Source organism: Dendrobates tinctorius, unplaced genomic scaffold (genome assembly GCF_039654945.1).
Source record: "Dendrobates tinctorius isolate UK_male_01 unplaced genomic scaffold, ASM3965494v1 ptg000011l, whole genome shotgun sequence".
Taxonomy (NCBI): domain Eukaryota; kingdom Metazoa; phylum Chordata; class Amphibia; order Anura; family Dendrobatidae; genus Dendrobates; species Dendrobates tinctorius.
In genome coordinates, this window is record NW_027361679.1 from 121,775,663 (window position 1) to 121,799,412 (window position 23,750).

Here is a 23,750-nt window from a genome sequence, read left to right on the forward strand (position 1 = left end):
AAAAAAAACTGCTTCTGCTGCTAGCGATTTTGCCTGTACAACACACCAGTCACTGTGTGTGCAGTGCAAGGGGAGGCTATATTGTGGTGGATCAGCGGTGTTGGTTGTTAGGCTGCCTTCTAAGGCTTCTTGACAGCTGCATTGCTGTTTACCCACTGCTCTGCAAACTGCTTTTTTAAAAGCAATCCCAATTTTTTTTTTGTCCTGCTGAGGTACTGAGCGTGCATTTTTTCACACCATACAGCGTCAGTGGGCCTCACACAATCCAAAAGTGTCCAGTGTCCACTAGTGTCTGCAGAAATTCAAAATCTCCCTTATCCTGTAGTCACTTTTTTCACACCTGTGCCATCGAGCCTGTGACATAGCGCTCTGATATTCAGTGGGCCTCACACAATCCAAAAGTGTCCAGTGTCCACTAGTGTCTGCAGAAATTCAAAATCTCCCTTATCCTGTAGTCACTTTTTTCACACCTGTGCCATCGAGCCTGTGACATAGCGCTCTGATATTCAGTGGGCCTCACACAATCCAAAAGTGTCCAGTGTCCACTAGTGTTTGCAGAAATTCAAAATCTCCCTTATCCTGTAGTCACTTTTTTCACACCTGTGCCATCGAGCCTGTGACATAGCTCTCTGATATTCAGTGGGCCTCACACAATCCAAAAGTGTCCAGTGTCCACTAGTGTCTGCTGAAATTCAAAATCTCCCTTATCCTGTAGTCACTTTTTTCACACCTGTGCCATCGAGCCTGTGACATAGCACTCTGATATTCAGTGGGCCTCACACAATCCAAAAGTGTCCAGTGTCCACTAGTGTCTGCAGAAATTCAAAATCTCCATTATCCTGTAGTCACTTTTTTCACACCTGTGCCATCGAGCCTGTGACATAGCGCTCTGATATTCAGTGGGCCTCACACAATCCAAAAGTGTCCAGTGTCCACTAGTGTCGGCAGAAATTCAAAATCTCCCTTATCCTGTAGTCACTTTTTTCACACCTGTGCCATCGAGCCTGTGACATAGCGCTCTGATATTCAGTGGGCCTCACACAATCCAAAAGTGTCCAGAGTCCACTAGTGTCGGCAGAAATTAAAAATCTCCCTTATCCTGTAGTCACTTTTTTCACACCTGTGCCATCGAGCCTGTGACATAGCGCTCTGATATTCAGTGGGCCTCACACAATCCAAAAGTGTCCAGTGTCCACTAGTGTCTGCAGAAATTCAAAATCTCCCTTATCCTGTAGTCACTTTTTTCACACCTGTGCCATCGAGCCTGTGACATAGCGCTCTGATATTCAGTGGGCCTCACACAATCCAAAAGTGTCCAGTGTCCACTAGTGTCTGCAGAAATTCAAAATCTCCCTTATCCTGTAGTCACTTTTTTCACACCTGTGCCATCGAGCCTGTGACATAGCGCTCTGATATTCAGTGGGCCTCACACAATCCAAAAGTGTCCAGTGTCCACTAGTGTCTGCAGAAATTCAAAATCTCCCTTATCCTGTAGTCACTTTTTTCACACCTGTGCCATCGAGCCTGTGACATAGCGCTCTGATATTCAGTGGGCCTCACACAATTCAAAAGTGTCCAGTGTCCACTAGTGTCTGCAGAAATTCAAAATCTCCCTTATCCTGTAGTCACTTTTTTCACACCTGTGCCATGAAGCCTGTGACATAGCGCTCTGATATTCAGTGGGCCTCACACAATCCAAAAGTGTCCAGTGTCCACTAGTGTCTGCAGAAATTCAAAATCTCCCTTATCCTGTAGTCACTTTTTTCACTCCTGTGCCATCGAGCCTGTGACATAGCGCTGTGATATTCAGTGGGCCTCACACAATCCAAAAGTGTCCAGTGTCCACTAGTGTCTGCAGAAATTCAAAATCTCCCTTATCCTGTAGTCACTTTTTTCACACCTGTGCCATCGAGCCTGTGACATAGCGCTCTGATATTCAGTGGGCCTCACACAATCCAAAAGTGTCCAGTGTCCACTAGTGTCGGCAGAAATTAAAAATCTCCCTTATCCTGTAGTCACTTTTTTCACACCTGTGCCATTGAGCCTGTGACATAGCGCTCTGATATTCAGTGGGCCTCACACAATCCAAAAGTGTCCAGTGTCCACTAGTGTCTGCAGAAATTCAAAATCTCCTTTATCCTGTAGTCACTTTTTTTAAACCTGTGCCATCGAGCCTGTGACATAGCGCTCTGATATACAATGGGCCTCACACAATCCAAAAGTGTCCAGTGTCCACTAGTGTGTGCAGAAATTCAAAATCTCCCTTATCCTCTAGTGACATTTTTCACACCTGCGACATCGAGCCAGTGACATAGCGCTGTGATATTCAGTGGGCCTCACACAATCCAAAAGTGTCCAGTGTCCACAAGTGTCTGCAGAAATTCAAAATCTCCCCTGTCCTATAGACACCTTGTACCTTGTTTTACATTACTATATAGTTTGTTGGATTTTGTCTACATTTCTACCAAAAATGAGGAAGGCTGGTGGAAGAGGCCATGGAATTGGGCGGGGGTTGGCAGCTGGTATTGATGGTGTTGGTGGTGGATCTGATGGTAGTGGCAAAAGCAAAATAGGACCGAATGCAGGAGGTGTTGAGCCTGCGTCATCGTCTGGCTCCACAAGGCCTCGAGGGCTTAATTTTCTAGGAGTTGGCAAACCGCTTTTAAAGCCAGAGCTTCAGGAAAAAGTTTTGTCTTACATTGCTGACTCAGCCTCCAGCTCTATCGCCTCCTCTTCTGAAGTTGTAAAAAATAAAAGCACTGAGTCGTCATTGGAGGCTCATGTTCATGAACCACACCTTTCCTTGTGTCCTTCACCCCAACCAAGATTGAAGGATGACGCAGGCCATACTACTGATTACTCCATGGAGCTGTTTTCACATACCATGCCTGGATTATCAAGTGAAATGGTAAATTACCCAGGCCAAGATGAATCTGACATGGAGTGCACTGATGCACAGCCGCTGATAGATGATTCTGCTGGTACATTCACTCAGAGCACTACATTGTCCTCGCAGTGTACAGAGCCAGATTCTGACCCTGATGAGACTCAGGTGCCCCTTCCCGCACACTATACCACCATACACGGTGACACAGAGGAAGGTGCACATGACATTGAAGAGGAGGTGATGGATGACCCAGTTGTTGACCCAGATTGGCATCCATTGGGGGAAGAGGGTGCTGCTTCCAATAGCTCAGATGAGGAGGAGCATCCACAGCAGACATCGACATTGCAACAGCTGTTATCTGGCAGGCCCGGAGCACTCCAAAGACAGGTTCCAAAAATCAAAAGAGTTGCTGGACAGCTTGTCCAGAGGGTCAAAACATCACAGCGTGCTAGGCCGCAAAATGTCTGCCAAAGTAGGAAGAGTGCAGTGTGGCACTTTTTTGAACAAAATCCTCATGATCAGGCCAAGGTTATCTGTAAGAAGTGCGCAAAGACCTTTAGCCGAGGGAAAAATCTGAAAAATTTGAATACCAGTTGCATGCTTAGACATTTAACCAGCATGCACTTGCAAGCGTGGACACAACACCAAACCTCAAGTGCCACATGTGCAACTGATCACAAAGAAGGTAGTCAACAACGCTACATTGTTTCCCCCACTGTAAGCCCACCGGTTAGCACAGCAGCAAATGTTGAGGTGTCGTTGCAAGGCCACAGCAGTCAGGGAATCCCACTGTTATATCAACGAAATACTGAATCTAGGCCATCAGAAAGAACACCAACTCCATCACCATCATCAACCCTCTCTCAGTCCGCCCTGTCCACCGCTACTTCCACCATATGCAGCTCTCAAGTCCAGCTCACCCTCCCAGACACTATGAGTAGGTCAAGAAAGTACTCAGTCTCTCATCCGCGTACACTGGGTTTGAACGCCCACATTGCTAAACTAATCTCATTTGAGATGATGCCCTATCGGTTGGTGGAAAGCGCAGCTTTCCGCGAACTCATGGCCTATGCAGTACCACGCTATGACCTACCCAGTCGCCACTTCTTCTCTCGCAAAGCCATCCCAGCCCTCCACCATCATGTAAAAGACCGCATTGTCCATGCACTCAAGCAGTCAGTGAGTGGAAAAGTGCACCTCACAACTGATGCATGGTCCAGTCGGCATGGCCAGGGCCGTTACGTGTCCATCACTACGCACTGGGTTAATGTGGTGGATGCAGGGTCCACAGGGGACAGCGGTGGTGGGACAGTGCTGCCTAGCCCACGGTATAGGAAACAGTTGGCTGTAGGCGTTTAACCCTCCTCCTCCAGAAGTGAAAGCTCGTCCACAGAGCGCAGTCGTACGAGCACTCCATCTGCAGCTGCCACTGTTGCACACGAGGTGTCCCCCTATCGAGCAGCTAGTGGAAAGCGTCAGCAGGCTGTGTTGCAGATGATGTGTTTGGGCGACAGACACACCGCCGAGGTGCTGGCTGAGTACTTGAAGCGACAAACTGAGTCATGGCTGGGCAGTGTACATCTTGAGGCAGGCAAGGTAGTTAGTGATAACGGCCGTAATTTTGTGGCAGCCATAGCCCTTTCAAAACTCAGCCACATACCTTGCTTGGTTCACACCTTGAACCTGGTGGTGCAGTGCTCCCTCAAAAATTATCCGGAGTTAACAGCCCTGCTCCAGAAGGTGCGAAGACTGTGCGCGCACATCCGCCGGTCGCCTGTACACTCCGTTCGTATGCAGAAGCTGCAGAGATTGCTCCACCCTTCCCAACCACCGCCTCATTATCGACATTGCAACAAGGTGGAACTCCACCCTGCACATGGTGGAGCGGCTGTGTGAGCAGAGGCAGGCCATAATGCATTTGTTGGGAGGATACACGGCCAGGCACTTTGAGAGCAGACATGGAGTTGATAGGTGTGCAGTGGTCGAAGCTGAAAGACCTCTGTAAAGTCCTTCAGTGTTTTGAGGAATGCACACGGCTGGTAAGCGCAGACGACGCCATCCTAAGCATGAGCATCCCACTTATGCGTCTGCTCATGCAAACTTTGACGCACCTTAAGGAGCAGGCGTCTGCAGCCAATGTTGATGAGGAGGAAGAGGAGGAGGGAATCCTTGATGACATTCAGCCATTGTCTGCTCAGGGACCTCTCCTGGACGAGGTGGAGGAAGAAGAGGAGGAGGAGGATGATGATGGGGATGATTACTTAGGGGAGGAGGATGCATCTCGTGGGGCAAGTGAAAATGTTGGCGTGGCAAGGTCTGGTACAGGGTTTGTGCGTGACTGGAGGGATGTGGATTTGCCAGAAAGTGCTCCTCCAACCAGCACTCGCAGTGCATCATTGACACCGGGAACATTGGCCCACATGTCAGATTATGCCTTGCAGATCCTAAAAAGGGACCCCCGCATTGCCAAAATGATGAACGATGACGACTACTGGTTGGCCAGCATCCTGGATCCACGCTATAAAGGCAAATTACAAAACATCATGCCACAGGAGAACCTTGACCTAATATTGGCTAATAAACAAGCAACTCTGGTAAATCGGTTGCTTGAGGCATTCCCAGCACACAGCAGCGGTGATGGTTCTCACACGAGCCGTACGGGCCGGGGGCAGCTTGGCAGAGGTGTTCATGGTGCACACAGCAGAAGTGGCGTTGGAGACAGGGGTTTCATGACAATGTTGTGGACTGATTTTTCAAGTACCGCTCACACAACTGGTAATACTGCATCGATGGAAAGTGACAGGAGACAGCAGTTGTCAACTATGGTTACAAACTACTTTTCCTCCCATATCGATGTTCTCCCACACAGGTCACTCCCCTTTGACTATTGGGCCGCTAAACTGGACACCTGGCCTGAATTGCCACAATATGCCTTACAGGAGCTCGCTTGCCCAGCTGCAAGTGTGCTATCGGAAAGAGTCTTCAGTGCAGCTGTATCAATCCTGACAGAAAAAAGGACCCGTCTGTCAACCCAAAATGTGGATGATCTAACCTTCATTAAAATGAACCATGCATGGGTTTCCAAGGATTTTGTCCCACCTTCCCCTGATGACACATAGGGTGACAGAAAAATGGCTTGCTTTGGTCCACCTCTTCCTGGGACTTGACCTATTTCGCCTTTTGCATCAGCTGAATGTCCAACATCAACATATGCCACTTTCTAAAACTCCCTAACTGTGCTGCCTCCCCCCCGCATGGTCGGGGTCACCACCTAGCGCACGACACCGTGCGAGTGCCGTTGCCTTGGACAGGTGGGTAGGCCGACTCTTGGGCGCGGGCACTGGCACAGGGTCCCTTATAGTGCAATCAAGTGTCTCTGACGGTGGTGGTGCACACCCGCCATCAGACACACCGCCGTACTATGAGGGGCCCAGTGCCAGTACCGACGCCCACGAGTGGGCCTCCCTTGCTTGGGTAGGGCCCCAGCATTTGCAATCTTTACCTCTCCCTGTTCCTCCGCTGTGTAGTCTGGGCCATCAAATCCATACTGTGCCTGACACCGTCTGAGCCTGCCTCCTGATGTATAGACATATATTTTGAATGTGTACGCTATCCATACATGTTATCCGGGGATACGGTACCCTTTCTCACCTTTGTGCAATCACGTGCAAGCCATACTGGGCCTAACACCGTCTGAGCCTGCCTCCTGATGTATAGACATATATTTTGAATGTGTACGCTATCCATACATGTTATCCGAGGATACGGTACCCTTTCTCACCTTTGTGCAATCACATGCAAGCCATACTGGGCCTAACACCGTCTGAGCCTGCCTCCTGATGTATAGACATATATTTTGAATGTGTACGCTATCCATACATGTTATCCGAGGATACGGTACCCTTTCTCACCTTTGTGCAATCACGTGCAAGCCATACTGGGTCTAACACCGTCTGAGCCTGCCTCCTGATGTATAGACATATATTTTGAATGTGTACGCTATCCATACATGTTATCTTGGGATACGGTACCCTTTCTCACCTTTGTGCAATCACATGTAATCCATACTGGGCGTGAGAACGGCTGGCGAGCTGTTAAGCAAGCTAGAGCACCTGTGGTTTGCACACGTAAGTTTTTCATTTTTTCAGGAATGACGGTTAGGCCTAATTCCGGAACTGCGGTTGACCTGCACTTACTGGGAAATCATCGTTGGCGGGTAATAATTGTAATCAGTGATCCCCATCACTAACGTTGTTCAGCGGGTTATCTGCACCTGTAAGCGACAAACGCTGGCCTTTTCAGTGTAGCGCACATGCAGCCACGGACATGTAAGGGCATGACACACCAGTTATTGGCCAATCTCATGTGCCAGAGCCTCACGTGTCCCTCTAGTAAGCCGGACTCGGACCGCGGGGCATGACGGAGTCTCGTTCGTTAACAGAATTAATGTGTGCATCTGTTCTGTAGCTGGCATGGTTGAGGTTTCCCAGGTGGAGTCGAATTTAACCGTAGGCTCCACTCCTGGTGGTGCCCTTCTGGACATTCCTTTAAGGTTCAGCTTTGCAACCATACTGCCCACGTAAAACAAACACTTTGCCTTCATGAACGCTGTTTGGAGGGTCATGACTCGTGGGAATAACGCCGCCCAATCAGTTAACCTGCTAGAGAGATCCTTCGTTGCTCCCAAGCATGACATCACACTCCCTAGGAGGAAGGTAATGCCATTGTGGCGACCGTACACCTGGGGGCGACACAAGTGCACTGATGCCCAGCCACTGCTCGATGAATCTGCTGGTACATTGACCCAGACCACTACATTCCCCTCGCACGCTACACGGCCTGAATCTGACCCTGATGAAACTCAGGTTACCCTTCCCATATACAGTTCCATCTTACACGGTGACAAAGAGAAAGCTGCAGATGAAAGTGCAGGTTCGGCCCACCCGCCATCAGACACACCACTGTACTATCAGGGGCCCTGTGCCAGTGCCGTCGCCAATGAGTGGGCCCCCCCTGCTTGCTCAGGATCACAGCACTTGCAAGGTTGAAATACTGTGCAGTGAGATGGAAGATGGGGACGACGAGGAGTCCAAACTAGTACAGGGATTCCCTAGCGAGGAGACTTATTTGTTTTCAATGTTGGGACAGCAATTTTTGGGGAGCACTATACACTGGAGAATGATAGATGGGGCCCACCATACACTGGAACATTCCAAAGGTGGACATCAGACACTGGAGCAGCATTTACAGGGCCCATTATAAACTAGAGCATTAGAAATGGGGCCCATTATGTTTGGAGCATTATTTGGGCCCATAAGACAGTGGAGCTTCATCCATGGGGACCAACATATACTGTAGCATTATGTGGAGCTCATCATATACTGTTTCAAACATTATATGGGACCAATGATTCTGTATGGAGAAATAGATGGGCCTTGTCCTGAGATGTAAAAAGTGAAGTATTTTTCATTTTACTATACCGCTATTTCTCTGCCGTATCGGAGCATGATGAGTTGTGGTATGTGTTAAAGGGGCACTCTTTCGCCCAGGGCACATGAAAACCTGGAGCCAGCCCTACCCCCCCACAACTTTAGCCAAATAACCACCATTTTTCAGTGCGTAACTTGTATTATGAAGTTAATTAAGGTTGACAAGCTTAAGTAAGAAGAATTGATGCTTTTGGCATTCAAATGGGCACTGTAGGTGTGTTTCCTGTCCTCCTCTCACTGCCGACTTTTATTCCCCATTGACTTACATTGGGTTTCGTGTTTCGGGACGACCCCGACTTTTCCCTATAATCGGCCGATCTTGCTCGACCCGACTTTTGGAAAAGTCGGGTTTCACGAAACGAAACTCGACCCTAAAAAAACAAAAGTCGCTCAACTCTATTTACCACTACTGTGGGAATATGAATGCTGTTTTCTCTAAATGCAACTCTCTGAATTTCATTAATGAAAAACTATCTGACAACCAGTTTACTCAATGCTGCCGAAAAGGAAAAGTTATGCTACCAATACCTCAGTACTCAGATCTCTTTGAGCAATTGATGAAAGGAATGCATCAACACAGTACAAATTTTATGGAAAATATCAGAAGCATCAACAGTTCTCATGCTTTTGCTACTTTTGGTGCTAACATTGCACCACCCCCTGGATTTGGACCGTATTGTTTTAAAATTCATGGCCAGATCTACCACTGCACTGGAACACTTCACCCAGAAATAGGACAACCACCAAAATTTGCACAATTATACATCCTTGATACTAATGAGGCTACAGATCAAAGGCTAAACGTGAAAGAAAATGAAAAGTGTCAGGCTGAACTAATGAAACAAAGTGCCGCACATTTACAAAAAATAAGCCCATTTGCTTATTGCATGCTTAAAGACGTCGAAGCTGAGGAGGAACAGAGGGCTATACAAAATGGAACTAAAATGCCTTCTATTGTCATGGCCATTAAACAAGAACGTAAACAGGATCCCCGACTTTACAACAAACCATGTGTAAGTGAGGTCGCAGTTGTTTTTTCAAAACGATGACGGAGAGCCTCCTTTTCAAAGAGATATATTAGTCCATCTTAAGCTACAACAAAACAACCCTTTGGTTCCTAAAACACAATGAATTAGCATTTTACACAGCAACCTTGATGCTCTTCTGTATCCGTTATTCTTTCCAAGAGGTGATCAAGGGTGGCATGAAAACCTACACCAGCAAGGAACTTCAAGAAGAATTACACAACTGCAGTACTACAGTTTTGTCTGTCCAAAATTCAATCCTATTTTAAACAGTGGGAAACTAACACAACAGTACATAGTCAACGCATACGTTAAAATTGAAGCAAATCGTCTAAATTACATACGTAAAAACCAAAAACAACTTAAAGTTGAAGACTACTGCGTTGTTCAAGAACATTTGCATAAACAATCCATTCAAAAGGGAATTCCAATTGGAAAAACAGTAATTCTCCCGTCGTCATTTGAAGGTAGCCCCCGCAACATGCAACAGCGTTATCAAGATACATTGGCAATTGTAACAAAGTATGGAAGCCATGACATTTTTGTGACAATGACCTGTAATCCTAAATGGCCAGAAATTACAGAAAATCTAGAACCCTGGCAACAAGTTCAACACAGGCTGGACTTAGTCGCACGTGTATTTCAACTAAAACTCAGCAGCCTTTTCAAAGACATCAATAATGGCCTTTTTGGAACTGTCGTAGCAATGGTACATGTAATAGAGTTTCAGAAAAGAGGTCTCCCACATGCGCATATACTAATTATTTTAGATGCGCATTACAAGTTTCGCACGGAAGAAGAAATAGACAACATAGTGTGTGCTGAAATTCCTAACCAACAATAGTATCCAGAACGGTATAATATTGTAGTCTCTCATATGGTTCATGGCCTGTGTGGTGTATCAAATTCTAAAAGTCCATGCATGGAAAACGGAAAGTGTACAAAAGGGTTTCCAAAGGAGTTGAAACAGCACACTGCTAAAGACTTAGATGGCTACCCATCCTACCGTCGACAACACATTGAGAACATTGTTCACAACAAAAAACTTATAAATAACTCATGGATAGTACCATACAACCCGTACTTATTAAAACGCTACAACTGTCATATCAACGTAGAAATATGTGCTTCAATAAAAAGCGTAAAATATCTTTTTAAGTACAGTACATCTACAAAGGACATGACAACGCTAACGTTGAAATACAACAGACAACAGTCAATCATGATGAATCATCAACTTTTGTGGACTTGTCTTCGGCTGTTATTACTTCATGTCAAAGGAGCAACAAGTTATGACTATTTAAGAACAGTTAACAGAGTGTTGCATGATACATTTAAAGCTGCAGCTTTAGTTTTAGGACTTTTATTATATGATACTGTGTGGACACTAACTTTAGAAGACACAGTTACCCTACATATGCCTAAGCAACTTCGTGAATTGTTTGCCTACATCTGCGTATTTGGCCCGCCTACAAATCCGGCTCAACTTTGGATACATTTCAAAGAACTTATAATCCAAGATTATTGCTTACAGCTTCATAACAAAAGTGGAAATCAAAATTGTGAATCTTATGCCATGCAAGATGTCCAAAATGTCTTACTACTGCATGGTAAAACGTTTTCAGAATCTAATTTGCCCCAGCCTGCAATTCAAGTTACACAAGTTCCAGAGTATGACGAAGGTTCCGAATTATTGTTGGCAACACAGAAAAGAAACTCATTAAATGCACAACAACACATTGCATATGACACTATTGTAAGTGCTATAGAAAGCAAAGCAGATCCAAGGCCTAAATGTTTCTTTATTGATGGTCCAGGAGGGAGTGGTAAAACATACCTCTATGAAGTTTTAATGCATCACGTTAGAAGTTTGGGAAAAGTGGTATTGCCATCGGCTACAACAGGTATTGCAGCAAACCTTTTACAAGGAGGTCGTACTATGCATTCACTCTTTGGGATACCAGTACCAGTGAATGAAATCTCTGTTTCCCGAAGAAAACAAGACACATTTGCAGGAAAAATGTTCTACAATGCAAATCTTTTGATACTTGACGAGTGCACCATGGCTCCAAAATACGCTTTGACCTTAATTGACAGACTTCTGCGTGAAGTAATGACTACAAATATTACTGAAAAAAATGAAATTCCGTTTGGAGGTAAAGTTTTTGTTATTGGCGGAGATTTTAGACAATGCCTTCCAGTCATCCCAAATGGAACAAGAACAGATGTTATAGAGTCCAGCTTAAAAATGGCCGATCTTTGGAAACAGTTTACTAAACTCCAACTAATAAACAACATGCGATCTTCTGACCCAGACTACAGCAACTGGCTTATTAAACTTGGTAACAGTGAACTTAGTAATCAGTACAACCTTGGCGAAGGCATTATTGAAATCCCAGAAGACATGTTGTGCACTGACTGCATCGTAAGTGATGTTTTTGGACATGTTGAAATTGATGTGGATGATAAAGCAGTGTTGAGAGGGCCTCTTCCTATGCAATTCTCTGTACTAAGAACGATGATGTGGCTGTGCTAAATGACCGTGTAATGGACAGAATGGCTGGACAGTATATGTTGTACAAAAGTGATGATTCGGTGGATGTAGACAATGAAGATGAACGAGAGCATTATCCTGTTGAATTTTTAAATAGTCTAACGCCATCAGGAATGCCATCCCACAGACTACAACTTAAAGTTGGAACAATCGTAATGTTACTGCGGAATCTAAATACAAAAAATGGTCTATGTAATGGAACTCGCCTTATTGTTACTGCACTCCATTCCCACCTAATTCAAGCAAAAGATATCACTGGATCAGCAAAAGGAGACGACGTGTTCATTCCACGCATTGATTTATGTCCTTCGGACACCGGTCTTCCATTTAGGCTTCGGCGTCGACAGTTTCCAATCATACCAGCATTTGCCATGACAATCAACAAGTCACAAGGTCAAACTCTACACCGTGTTGGCATATATCTACCAGAACCCGTTTTTGGCCATGGACAATTCTACGTTGCATTTTCCAGAGTTAAAATGAGATCCAACGTCAAGGTGCAGGTTCTTGATACTCCTTTACAAGGAAAGCTACTTGGACATAGTCAAAAAGTATTCACAAAAAATGTAGTGTACAAAAATATTTTAGGTTGATATTCTGAACAAATCTATTATAGTGTCCAAGTACTTCTTTCGTCTGACAATTTCATTACATACAGTTACATAGTCATGTAATGGATTATCTATTTTAATAATTTGTTTAATAATTTTACTCAGTTGTATTAAATTCTATGAGAAATATCATTTAATAATATATATATATTTTACATAGAAAACCCTGTGTCATTGCGTTAGTCTTACATCTTCATACATAATAATAATAATAATAATAATTTTTATTTATATAGCATATATATATACATAAACTACATACATATTCTAGAATACCCGATGCGTTAGAATTGGGCCACCATCTAGTAGAGGACATAAAACCTCACCTGATGAACAGGCTCGGCTTTGGTTGCAAGCCTCAAGGATGTTGTAATGGTAACATGCGGGCATGGTGGTTAAGCACAGGAGTGAGGATAATAGGGTCATTGGTGCCCTGAAAGTTTATTGGCTCTGCTTGAATGTCAAGCCAGTGCGTGCCACCCCTTTATGGCTGTCTGTCCTGGTGCTGTGTCAGACATCTGGGGATATCACAGTACTTGTGAATTCCAATGTACTAGGACTTCACCTGACTCCTACTGTGATTGTTTTAATCCTGTGATTTAAATAAAGCTGCATCCAATTTCTGAGTACAGAACAACATAAAAATATGAAATTGATCAATGAGTCCATGGAAAAAAACCAACAGCAAGGCTTAGAATTTATAGGGCAATAATCCCTGACTGGCTGTCTGTCATTCCCTATATCCATTGCAACACCTTACCATAGACGAATTGCAGATAAGAGAGGTATTGTTGTAGAATATAGAAGGTATTTGAACCGGCCCCAAAAATATTTTTTCTTGTACGGGCAGTCACAAAGTCAGGCGTTTGGATGAATTTTGGAGTACAGATTACAGTAAAAATCATGAAATCGACAATGAGTCCATGGAAAAAAAACAACAGACAAAAAGATCTTGAAATATTAACTAATACCTCACTATTTTTGTACTTTCTGCACTATATTTTTTGGGGTGCAGCCAAGCCCAGACACGTCTGGTCTCGCATGAGGGGTGTTCACAAGGCTATGCATTGAGAGTCTGCTGGCCAGCCTACCTAATCAAAAAGTAGGGGCTTGACTAATAGGCTGTGAACCAGACATTGTGCAGTACCTTTATGTGAACAACGCCCTATGCGGGCCTTTATTGTGCAATTGTATACTGGGCAGTCACCCCCTCCAGGAATGGGTAGGTGGAGAGTGGCTGTTTGATCTGGTATTTTGCACCTGTGTTGCTGACATCTTGCTATATGGGCTGGCTGCACCCTGTAGTGCATTTGTTTCAAGATCTGGAAAGGTAAGTGTTGCTGCCTTTTTGTTTGCTGTTTAAAAATTAATTTTTAGAAACCTTGAGTCTTCTTTAGTGACTTTGCTATTTAAAAAAAAAACAACAGCAAGACTTAGTTTTTATAAGGCCATAATTCCTGACTAGATGTCGTTTATACGCTATTCCTACTGCCAGACCTCACCATCTGCTCACCATATTACAGGTAAGATAGGTATTATTATAACAGAATAGAATCTATTTGAGTTAGCCCTGAAAAAAAGCAATTAGCTCAATGTAGCAACATCAAGAACTGTTATTTAATCAATCCTGCTGGGGAATATAGTAGAGCGCTTCAAATCTGCTCAGCCTGATATGGAGGATACCAGTCTTTTCTGCAATTACTTTTCAAACTCTCCTGTCCCAGCTGTGAAATCCTGTATGCAGTGTGAGAACTCCCTAAGTGACTGCCACCGAACATCCAAAAACAAGGCACTGAATCATATACTAAAAGAATCCATCGGCTTTTTTGGTTTCAAAAATTTTTCCCTCAACTAGAAGGTGGATTCACAGAAATGCATTTTTTCCCATTACTAAGGTGTGGGTCTCCTACACTGGTAAAGCGTATGCACTAAGTGCAAGGAATGCCAAAAATTAGAAGAGTGGTTGCTTCAGGAAACATTTTTTTCACATTATTAAGAAGTGAGTATCCTAGACTGGTAATACCCGTGCACCAAAAAAAAAAGAATATTCGACGTAGGCCTCTAAAAATTGTTAATGCGGGTATCATAACCACCCATAAAAAATTTGTAGCGAAGGTAGAGTGAATACCCTGTTGATATGGTGGTGGTGAAGGACAACACAAATAAGACGAAATCCTGAAGTGTATACCCATGTTTGGGTGGGAAGGGGTGCTTGGGAAAAGACCAGAAAAAAATAACATACGCTCTCCTCACATAGCTCAAGAGTTGTGGACAGGTCTCCAGGCCGAGATAAAGCAATGGCTGTCTCCACTAAACCTGGAGCCAGGGAAGGCCGTGGGCAGTAACAGTGCAAACCTGGTGGTGGCACTATGCCTTGGCAACCTCACACACAATGGCTTACTTTTGATGCAGTTGCACTGTACATTTGTATTCCACACCTCATTGCTACATGTGCAGTTTAAATTCATTTAACCCTTTACCCCCAAGGGTGGTTTGCATGTTAATGACAGGGCCAATTTTTACAATTCTGACCACTGTCCCTTTATGAGGTAATAATTCTGGAACGCTTCCATGGATCCCGGTGATTCTGACAATGTTTTCCCATGACATACTGTACTTCATGTTAGTGGTAAAATTTAATTCATATAACTTGCGTTTGTGAAAAAAACGGAAAATTTCACAACTTTCCAACTTTGAATTTTTATGTCCTTAAATCACAGACATATAGCACACAAAAAACTTAATAAGTAACATTTCCACATGTTTACTTTACATCACCACAATTTCGGAACCAAAATTATTTTTTTGTTAGGAAGTTATAAGGGTTAAAAGTTGACCAGCGATTTTTCATATTTACAACACCATTTTTTTTTTTTTAGGGACCACATCACATTTGAAGTCACTTTGAGGGGTCTATATGTTAGAAAATACCCAAATGTGATACCATTCGAAAAAATGCACCCCACAAGGTGCTCAAAACCACATTGAGGACGTTCATTAACCCTTCAGGTGCTTCATAGGAATTTTTTTAATGGTTAAAAAAAAAAAATGAACATTTAGCTTTCACTAAAAATTACTTCAGGTCCTATTTATTTTATTTTACCAAGGGTATCAGGAGAAATTGTACTGCGAAAGTTATTGTGCAATTTGTCCTGAGTACACCGATACTTGTTATGTGGGGGGGAACCACTGTTTCGGCGCATGACAGAGCTCAGAAGGGAAGGAGCGCTGTTTGACTTTTTCAACTCAGAATTGGCTGGAATTGAGATCAGACGCCTTGTTGCATTTGGAGAGCCCCTGATGTGCCCAAACAGTGGAAACCCCCCAATTCTAACTCCAACCCTAACCCCAACACAGCCATAACCCTAGCCCTAACCCTAATCTCAGCCCTAACGGGAAAATGGAAATAAATACATTTTTCTTTATTATTTTTCCCTAAGGGGGTGATAACGGGAGGTTTGATTTACTATTTATGGCGGTTTTTATGTTTGGCAGCTGTCACACGCTAAAAGACGCTTTTTATTGTAAAAATAGTTTTTGCATCACCACATTTTGAGAGCTATAATTTTTCCATATTTTGAGTCACAGAGTCATGTGAGATCTTATTTTTTTGCGGAAGAGTTGACGTTTTTATTGGTACCATTTTCGGGCACGTGACATTTTTTGATCGCTTTTTATTCCGATTTTTTGGGATGCCGAATGAACAAAAACCAGCGTTTCATGAATTTCTTTGGGGGGGGGTGTTTAAACCATTCCGCGTGTGGTAAAATTGATAAAGCTGTTTTATTCTTCGGGTCAGTATGATTACAGCGATACCTCATTTATATCTTTTTTTATGTTTTGGCGCTTTTATTCAATAAAAACAATTTTATATAAAAAAAATTATTTTTGCATTGCTTTATTCTGTGAGCTATAACTTTTTCCACTGATGACGCTGTATGGTGGCTCGTTTTTTTGCGGGACAAGATGATGTTTTCAGCGGTACCATGGTTAGTTATATACGTCTTTTTGATCGCACGTTATTGCATATTATTGCACTTTTTGTTCGGTGGTATGATAAAGCACTGTTTTTTGCTTTGTTTTTTATTTTTTTTGAAGGGGTTCACTAAAGGGGTTAACTAGTGGGACAGTTTTATAGGGCGGGTTGTTACGGATGCAGGGATACTAAATATGTGTACTTTTATTTTTTTTACAAAAAAAAGAATTTATTAGGGAATTTTTTTGTTATTTAGGAATTTTGTAAATTATTTTTATTTTTACACTTTTTTTTACTTTATTATATTGTCCCAATGTGGGACAATATAATTGTCAAATCGCTGATCTGACACTTTGCAGTGCACTGTGTCAGATCAGCGATCTGACAGGGACTGAGAAAGCCACCTCCCTGCAGGACCTCGAAGTCCCCCGCGGCCATATTGGATCCGGAGGCCTGCAGGGAGGAGGCCCTCGGAACAGCGCAATCACATCACACTGTTCCAAGGGTCTCAGGGAAGCACGCAGGGAGCCCCCTCCCTGCGTGATTCTTCCCTGTGCCCCCGGTACACTGCGGTCATGTTTGATCGCAGTGTGCCAGGGGCTAATGTGACGGGGCGGTTTGTGACCGCTCCTGGCACATAGTGCTGGTTGTCAGCTGAGATAATCAGCTGACACCCAGCCGCGGTCAGCGGCGCCCCCCCCCCGTGAGTGCCGCTGATCGCGGTGACGTACTATCCCGTCCCCGGTCATATGGGCCCAGGTACCGAGGATGGGATAGTACGTCGGATGTTAGAAAGGGGTTAATCTAGCGCTGCCAGAAACTCCAGTCTGTAATATCACTAAGGGCTCTGTTAAAGCTGAGGTATTACAAACTTGCAAAGTAATTGTTTGGGATGAATGTAACATGGCGCACAAGAAAGCGGTCAAGGCCCTTGAAAGCCCCTTAAAAGATCTGCAGGAAACTGATCGTTTAATGGGGGGGAATTGTTGTAATCTTTGCAGCTGACTTCTGCCAGACATTACCTGTTCTTAAGGGAGCAACACCAGTGGATGAGCTGAATGCCTGCCTGAAATCTTCTCATCTGTGGATGTGTGATGGAAATATATACATTTCATATAGATCTCACTTGCATGTATACTCCTATATGCACATATATAATCACAGTTAATATATTATAATCCACTGCTTTAAAATGGCTGCCACGAACCAGACAGCTTTTAGGGGTTTTTTCAATATAAGAAAAGAGGAAGTACAACAGATGTTCAAAAGGGATGAGTAGATGTCTCAACTTTGCCCCGGTTTCAAGAGTTACACTTTAGTAACTTATCCAGCCTTTTTGTCACGCATTGATCACGATATATTCCATATACTCAGACAGCCAATAGCATTTAAGCTCAACCTTATGTTAATTAACTAACCCACTCCTTTCTATATGAAATTATAAAACCATGTATTTGTAATAAACCTTCATAGTATTGAGGGAATGCGATGCTGTAACCATGTGTACAGAGTTTCATTTCATTTCATTGAGCGCTCAAAATACTCAGTTTAATTGGGAGCATCTGCAGCACACACGGGGATAGATTAATCCCAACCAAATTTCCATAACATCAGGCGCCTGCATGCAAGGCAGTAGACGAAACACACTGGGACCCTGCTGACCGGAGAGACGGAGGTTCCGGCCATGGCCTTGGCTCAGGGGACGGAGACTGCGCAGCTCCATAAGTAAGGTAAAAAAATCTTCTTATCTTACCTGAATGTCCCCTGTGCTCAGCCCGGGTCTATACCTCTTGCCGGTCAGATGTGGCCACCACCACATTTCCCAGGTAGTGTAAAAAGTCCACGCTCGTATCCAAACACTGGGATAGAAGCCAAGGTGTCTGCTGCATGCTGTGTGTGTTTCATGATTGTCAAGATCCAGAAGGGAGGGTTGGAAAAGTGACTGTTTTTTCTTGAGGTTGCTGGGAAACCAATAGCAGGAAGTTGAATCTCTCAGATAAGTCCTCACGGAATCACCCATGCATCGGAGGGGGAGAGGAGAGGCCCAGATATCCAGGCACGGGTGGTGGTGGCTTAGAGAGATATCACAAGCTAATCACGTGATAAGTTATCACAGATTCACCCATGCATCGGAGGGACAGGAGAGGCCCAGCAAGACACAGCTGGTGACAACTTTGTAGGATTATCACAGATTCCTGTTACCGGCGAGCCAGGCAGGATGACCGGTACAGGGCGATAACATTTCGGGTGCCAGAGAACAGTATACCCAGTGTGATTGCCAGTTGTTGGTTACCAGAGCGGCTTGTACTACGGGTCACAAAAAGAGGTCTTCGATTTATCCCGGATGTCTATTCATGTGTGTCCATGTCTGTGATTTACAGTTTGCTTTCCATGAAGACCTGGAGCAGGAAAAAGCATTTTTACATACTTCCTCTTTTTTTTGCCTGTAGGGCGCATCCCTGGTATTTTTCATATTGTCACATCTGTTTTGTGCTGCTTCACTTGTTTATTTTTGCATTCTGAGAAAGTTTTAGCTGCAGTGTTGGAATTTTGAGGAAAGCCGAGTTACTGATCTGCATACACCATTGTTCAGTGTGCCCCTTTATTTTCAGAGACGTGACTTTACTGAGAATAGATACACAGAGAAAAGGGGAAGTTTATGTCCTGCATCTGAGCACGTATATCTATTGTTGGAAGTTGTACCGATTTTTTATTTTTCGGAGTGTTTTTTACGTTTTACCAACTCCTTGATTTGTTTTTCCTTTTTAAAGTTTTTATCAGTTTTTAGTTTTTCCTTTTTTTCTTTTTGTTAAAAGAAGTTTTTACCAGCTTTTGAAGTTTTTTTCTTTTGCCAATTTTTTGATTTTCCTTGTTTTTTTCCTGTTTTTGAAGTCTCTTTAAACATTAGTATGCTTAGTATGTGAAGAATTTTAGACGGTTGATTTAAGCACGTGGATATACAGTCATGGCCAAAAGTTTTGAGAATGACAATTATATTTTCACATGATCTGCTGGCCTCTGGTTTTTATGTGTGTTTGTCAGATGTTTTTATCACATACAGAAATATAATTGCAATCATATTATGAGTAGCAAAAGGTTATATTGACAGAATGAGTTAATGCAGCAAGTCAATATTTGCAGTGTTGACCCTTCTTCTTCAGGACCTCAGCAATTCTCCCTGGCATGCTCTCAATCAACTTCTGGATCAAATCCTGACTGATAACAGTCCATTCTTGCAAAATCAATGCTTTTATTTTGTCTGAATTTGAAGGTTTTTGTTTGTCCACCCGTCTCTTGATGATTGACCACAAGTTCTCAATGGGATTAAGATCTGGGGAGTTTCCAGGCCATGGTCCCAAAATCTCTATGTTTTGTTCCCTGAGCCATTTAGTTATCACCTTTGCTTTATGGCAAGGTGCTCCATCATGTTGGAAAAGGCATTGTTGATCACCAAACTACTCTAGGACGGTTGGGAGAAGTTGCTCTTGGAGGACATTCTGGTACCATTCTTTATTCATGGCTGTGTTTTTAGGCAAGACTGAGAGAGAGCCCATTTCCTTGGCTGAGAAGCAACCCCACACATGAATGGTTTCAGGATGCTTGACAGTTGGCATGAGCCAAGACTGGTGGTAGCGCTCACCTGGTCTTCTCCGAATAAGCCATTTTCCAGATGTCCCAAACAATCGAAAAGGGGATTCATCAGAGAAAATGACTTTACCCCAGTCCTCAGCAGTCCACTCCCTGTACCTCTTGCAGAATATCAGTCTGTCCATGATGTTTTTCCTGGAGATAAGTGGCTTCTTTGCTGCCCTCCTTGAGACCAGGCCTTGCTCCAAGAGTCTCCACCTCACAGTGCATGCAGATGCACTCACACCTGCCTGCTGCCATTCCTGAGCAAGCTCTGCACTGCTGGTAGCCCGATCCCGCAGCTGAAACACTTTTAAGAGACGGTCCTGGCGCTTGCTGGTCTTTCTTGGGCGCCCTGGAGCCTTTTTGGCAACAAGGGAACCTCTCTCCTTGAGGTTCTTGATGATGCGATAGATTGTTGACTGAGGTGCAATCTTTCTAGCTGCGATACTCTTCCCTGTTAGGCCATTTTTGTGCAGTGCAATGATGACTGCACGTGTTTCTTTAGAGATAACCATGGTTAACAGAAGAGAAACAATGATGCCAAGCACCAGCCTCCTTTTAAAGTGTCCAGTGGTGTCATTCTTACTTAATCATGACAGATTGCTCCATTAACACAGGTGTGGGTGTTGATGAGGACAGGGCTGGAGATCAATCACTGAAACGATGTTAGCTGGTCCTTTTAAGGCAGGGCTGCAATGATGTTGAAATGTGTTTTGGGGGATAAAGTTCATTTTCTAGGCAAATATTGACTTTGCAAGTAATTGCTGTTAAGCTGATCACTCTTTATAACATTCTGGAGTATATGCAAATTGCCATTAGGAAAAATGAAGCAGTAGACTTTGTAAAAATTAATATTTGTGTCATTCTCAAAACTTTTGGCCATGACTGTACAGGCAGCCTTTAGGCTGCGGCATGGCATGATGGACTGAAAGGAAAAAGGGAAGTTAGTTGAAGCTGGGTTACTGACTGCGTTTTATAAAGTAGCAGCGGACTTACGGCACAGAAGGTACAGAGTTATGTGAACAGATCAGAAAAGGATTTTTTTTTTACAGGTACAAGATAGGAAAAGGTGTTCTCAGCAGAATCCATTCTATAGGGAAACCTGTGCCATCTGTGGGGCACCCCGCCCCCCCCTTACAGGGAGAAGGCACCACTAGTCCAAGCATGTCCTCTCTGGCTGCAGAAAAGGGGAATGAATTCTCTCCTCCTCCTCGGTCCTCTCCCCCCTCCTTCCTCCTCATTCTCTCCTCTATCCTTTTCTCCTCCTTTCTCTTTCTTCTGCCACACCTTTCTCCTCCTCCCTTTCCATTTCCTCCTCCTTTTCCCTGCCACTCCCTTCTCTTTCTTCACACCTCTGTCCACCTTCTCTTTCTCAATTACTCCTCTCTCCTTCTGGCTTATACCCTACTCCTTTTTCACACCCATTTTCTCTCCATTCTGTCAGTTCTTTGTTACCAGCTGGGCCAACGCCCAATCCCCAGACAATGTGGTGTCCCCACATCCACAGGGCACCTTCTCTGTCTCAAGCACAATACAACTAGTGCCAGTTATATCGGGAGAAGTGAAAATTTCCCTACACAGAACAATGCAGGTAGCCCCCCGATACAACAGCCAGCAGAGCCCACAGCTTGGGGTGCAGGGGGGGGTGTGGGTCCATCAGTGTCTGCAGCTGCTGCGTCTGAAAATGAGGAGCCTCAGTACCAGACAGAGCTGCTACCATTTACATCATCATGGAACTTTAATGCTAATCCAACGCAGCCTCAGGGAGGGGGGACATCCTCACACAAAAAGGCAACTTCTACATGCAAACTTCAGCCAGTACGTGACCCAAACACACAATATCAATGTTTCTCCCCTGATGAAAATGAAGAGAGAATATCATACATGCTGCCCACCAGTACTAGGGAAAGAAACCCACAGGCCCAAAGTAGGCAGGAGCAGATAGAGGCATCACCCTTACACTATGTGCCCTTCACCCCTAGTCAGGTGTTCAGTATTCTGAATAATCTGCCAGACCCAGAGATGCACCCCATGCCATTTTACCAAAAAATGCAGCAGAGCCAGCAAACATGGATTGATCTCTGGCCATAATGGAACTAAAAGCAGGTGAAGCATTCTGGCCAATCATGAAGGAACACTTCATGCTTCCAGCAGAATTAGATGTGCACTCCTGAGAATCAGGACCAAAGCTAATTGAGCAGCTCAGAGAGTGGGCCAAAGCCAGACAGGCAGGGCAAACCCTCAGCCTACATGACATGAGACGAGACAAGACAGAATCTGCATAGAAGTTTCATGGCAGAATAATGCAAGTCTTCCAGGACCTGAGCTTTAATATTTATGATCAGATACAGACAAATGTTGACACAGGCCTTTGTTCATGGACTAAAGCCCCCGTTACACACAGCGAGATCACAAGCAATATTGCTGAAACGTCACTGGTTTTGTGATGCAGCAGTGATATCACTAGCGATATCGCTATGTCTGATACTTACCTGCGACCGACTCCCCCGCTGGTTATCGCTGATCGCGCGAGAACGTCCTGGACCATTTCTCATCGGGCGCTTCCTGTGGCGCCGACAAGCGATGTGTAGACGCGGGCGGAAGGATGTCAGGATCGCCGCGTCTGACAGGTAAGTAGCGACCCCCGACCGCTGCTATGTCGCTGGTGAGATCTGCCTGTGTGGCAGCTCACTAGCGACCACTTAGCGATGCACCAGCAATCCATATTGTTGTCGGGATCGCTGGTGCATCGCTTAGTGTAACGGTACCCTAAGAGAACCAATCAGGAAAATACTGATAGTGGCCAGGCCTGAGTACAGGTCAATAGCAATGGATACCCTGCTCACAGTAGCAAAGAGGATTGAGTCTCATCCAGGAGCGCAGAAGACAGCCCCCCTTATGGTGGCCACTAATGTGGATGAACAACCACTGCGTAGACAGACCTGCTATGTCTTTCAACTATGGAAAACCTGGCCATTACTGGAACCAGTGCAGAGCACCCCCGAAACCTAGGACATTGCTCAGAGGAACAGGCCAAGGAAGAAACACAGGAAGTAGTGAAGAACCCCGTCCATAGTACAGAGGCAAGCCAGGTCTGCAAGACATCACGCTCCTGACATGTAAAACCCATCAGCGGACCCAATACCTCAAATTACTCTGAAATTGGACAGGGGTTGTCAGATTTTTCCTTGTGGACATTGGTGCAGACAGAAGTGTGATGAGACATGTGGAACTCCCCGACCCCACCTGCCTATCAGAATCCTCTGTATCTTGTGTGGGGATTGATGGTCAAGCCAGACATTCCCAGCTTACAAGCCCCTGAGCATGTGGAGACAGCCAAGACACTACATCCTGTTCCAGTTTGTGGTTGAGATCGGCCTGCTCAACCTGCTGGGAGCAGACCTACTGCAAGAGCTGAAGGTGACAGAGGTGTTCCAGGAAGATGGGACCATGGCATTTTCTCCACCCCTGACCCAAGGGTAATCAAACATGCTGGTGGCCCTACAAGAGCCTCAAACAACCAGTGCAATCCTACCCAAGGAGGTGCTACCTGGAAGCCTATAGTCCAAGGGAGACCA

The 23,750-nt window shown here is 44.5% G+C and overlaps 1 protein-coding gene across 1 annotated transcript; it reads left to right on the forward strand.

The window, feature by feature from the left end:
• The first annotated feature begins 8,795 nt into the window (after positions 1-8,795).
• On the forward strand, positions 8,796-11,937 carry LOC141100535 (uncharacterized). The gene is given in 2 exon segments (XM_073589100.1): positions 8,796-9,389; positions 9,823-11,937. Coding segments are annotated over 2 exon segments (2,709 nt in total).
• Positions 11,938-23,750: the final 11,813 nt, after the last annotated feature.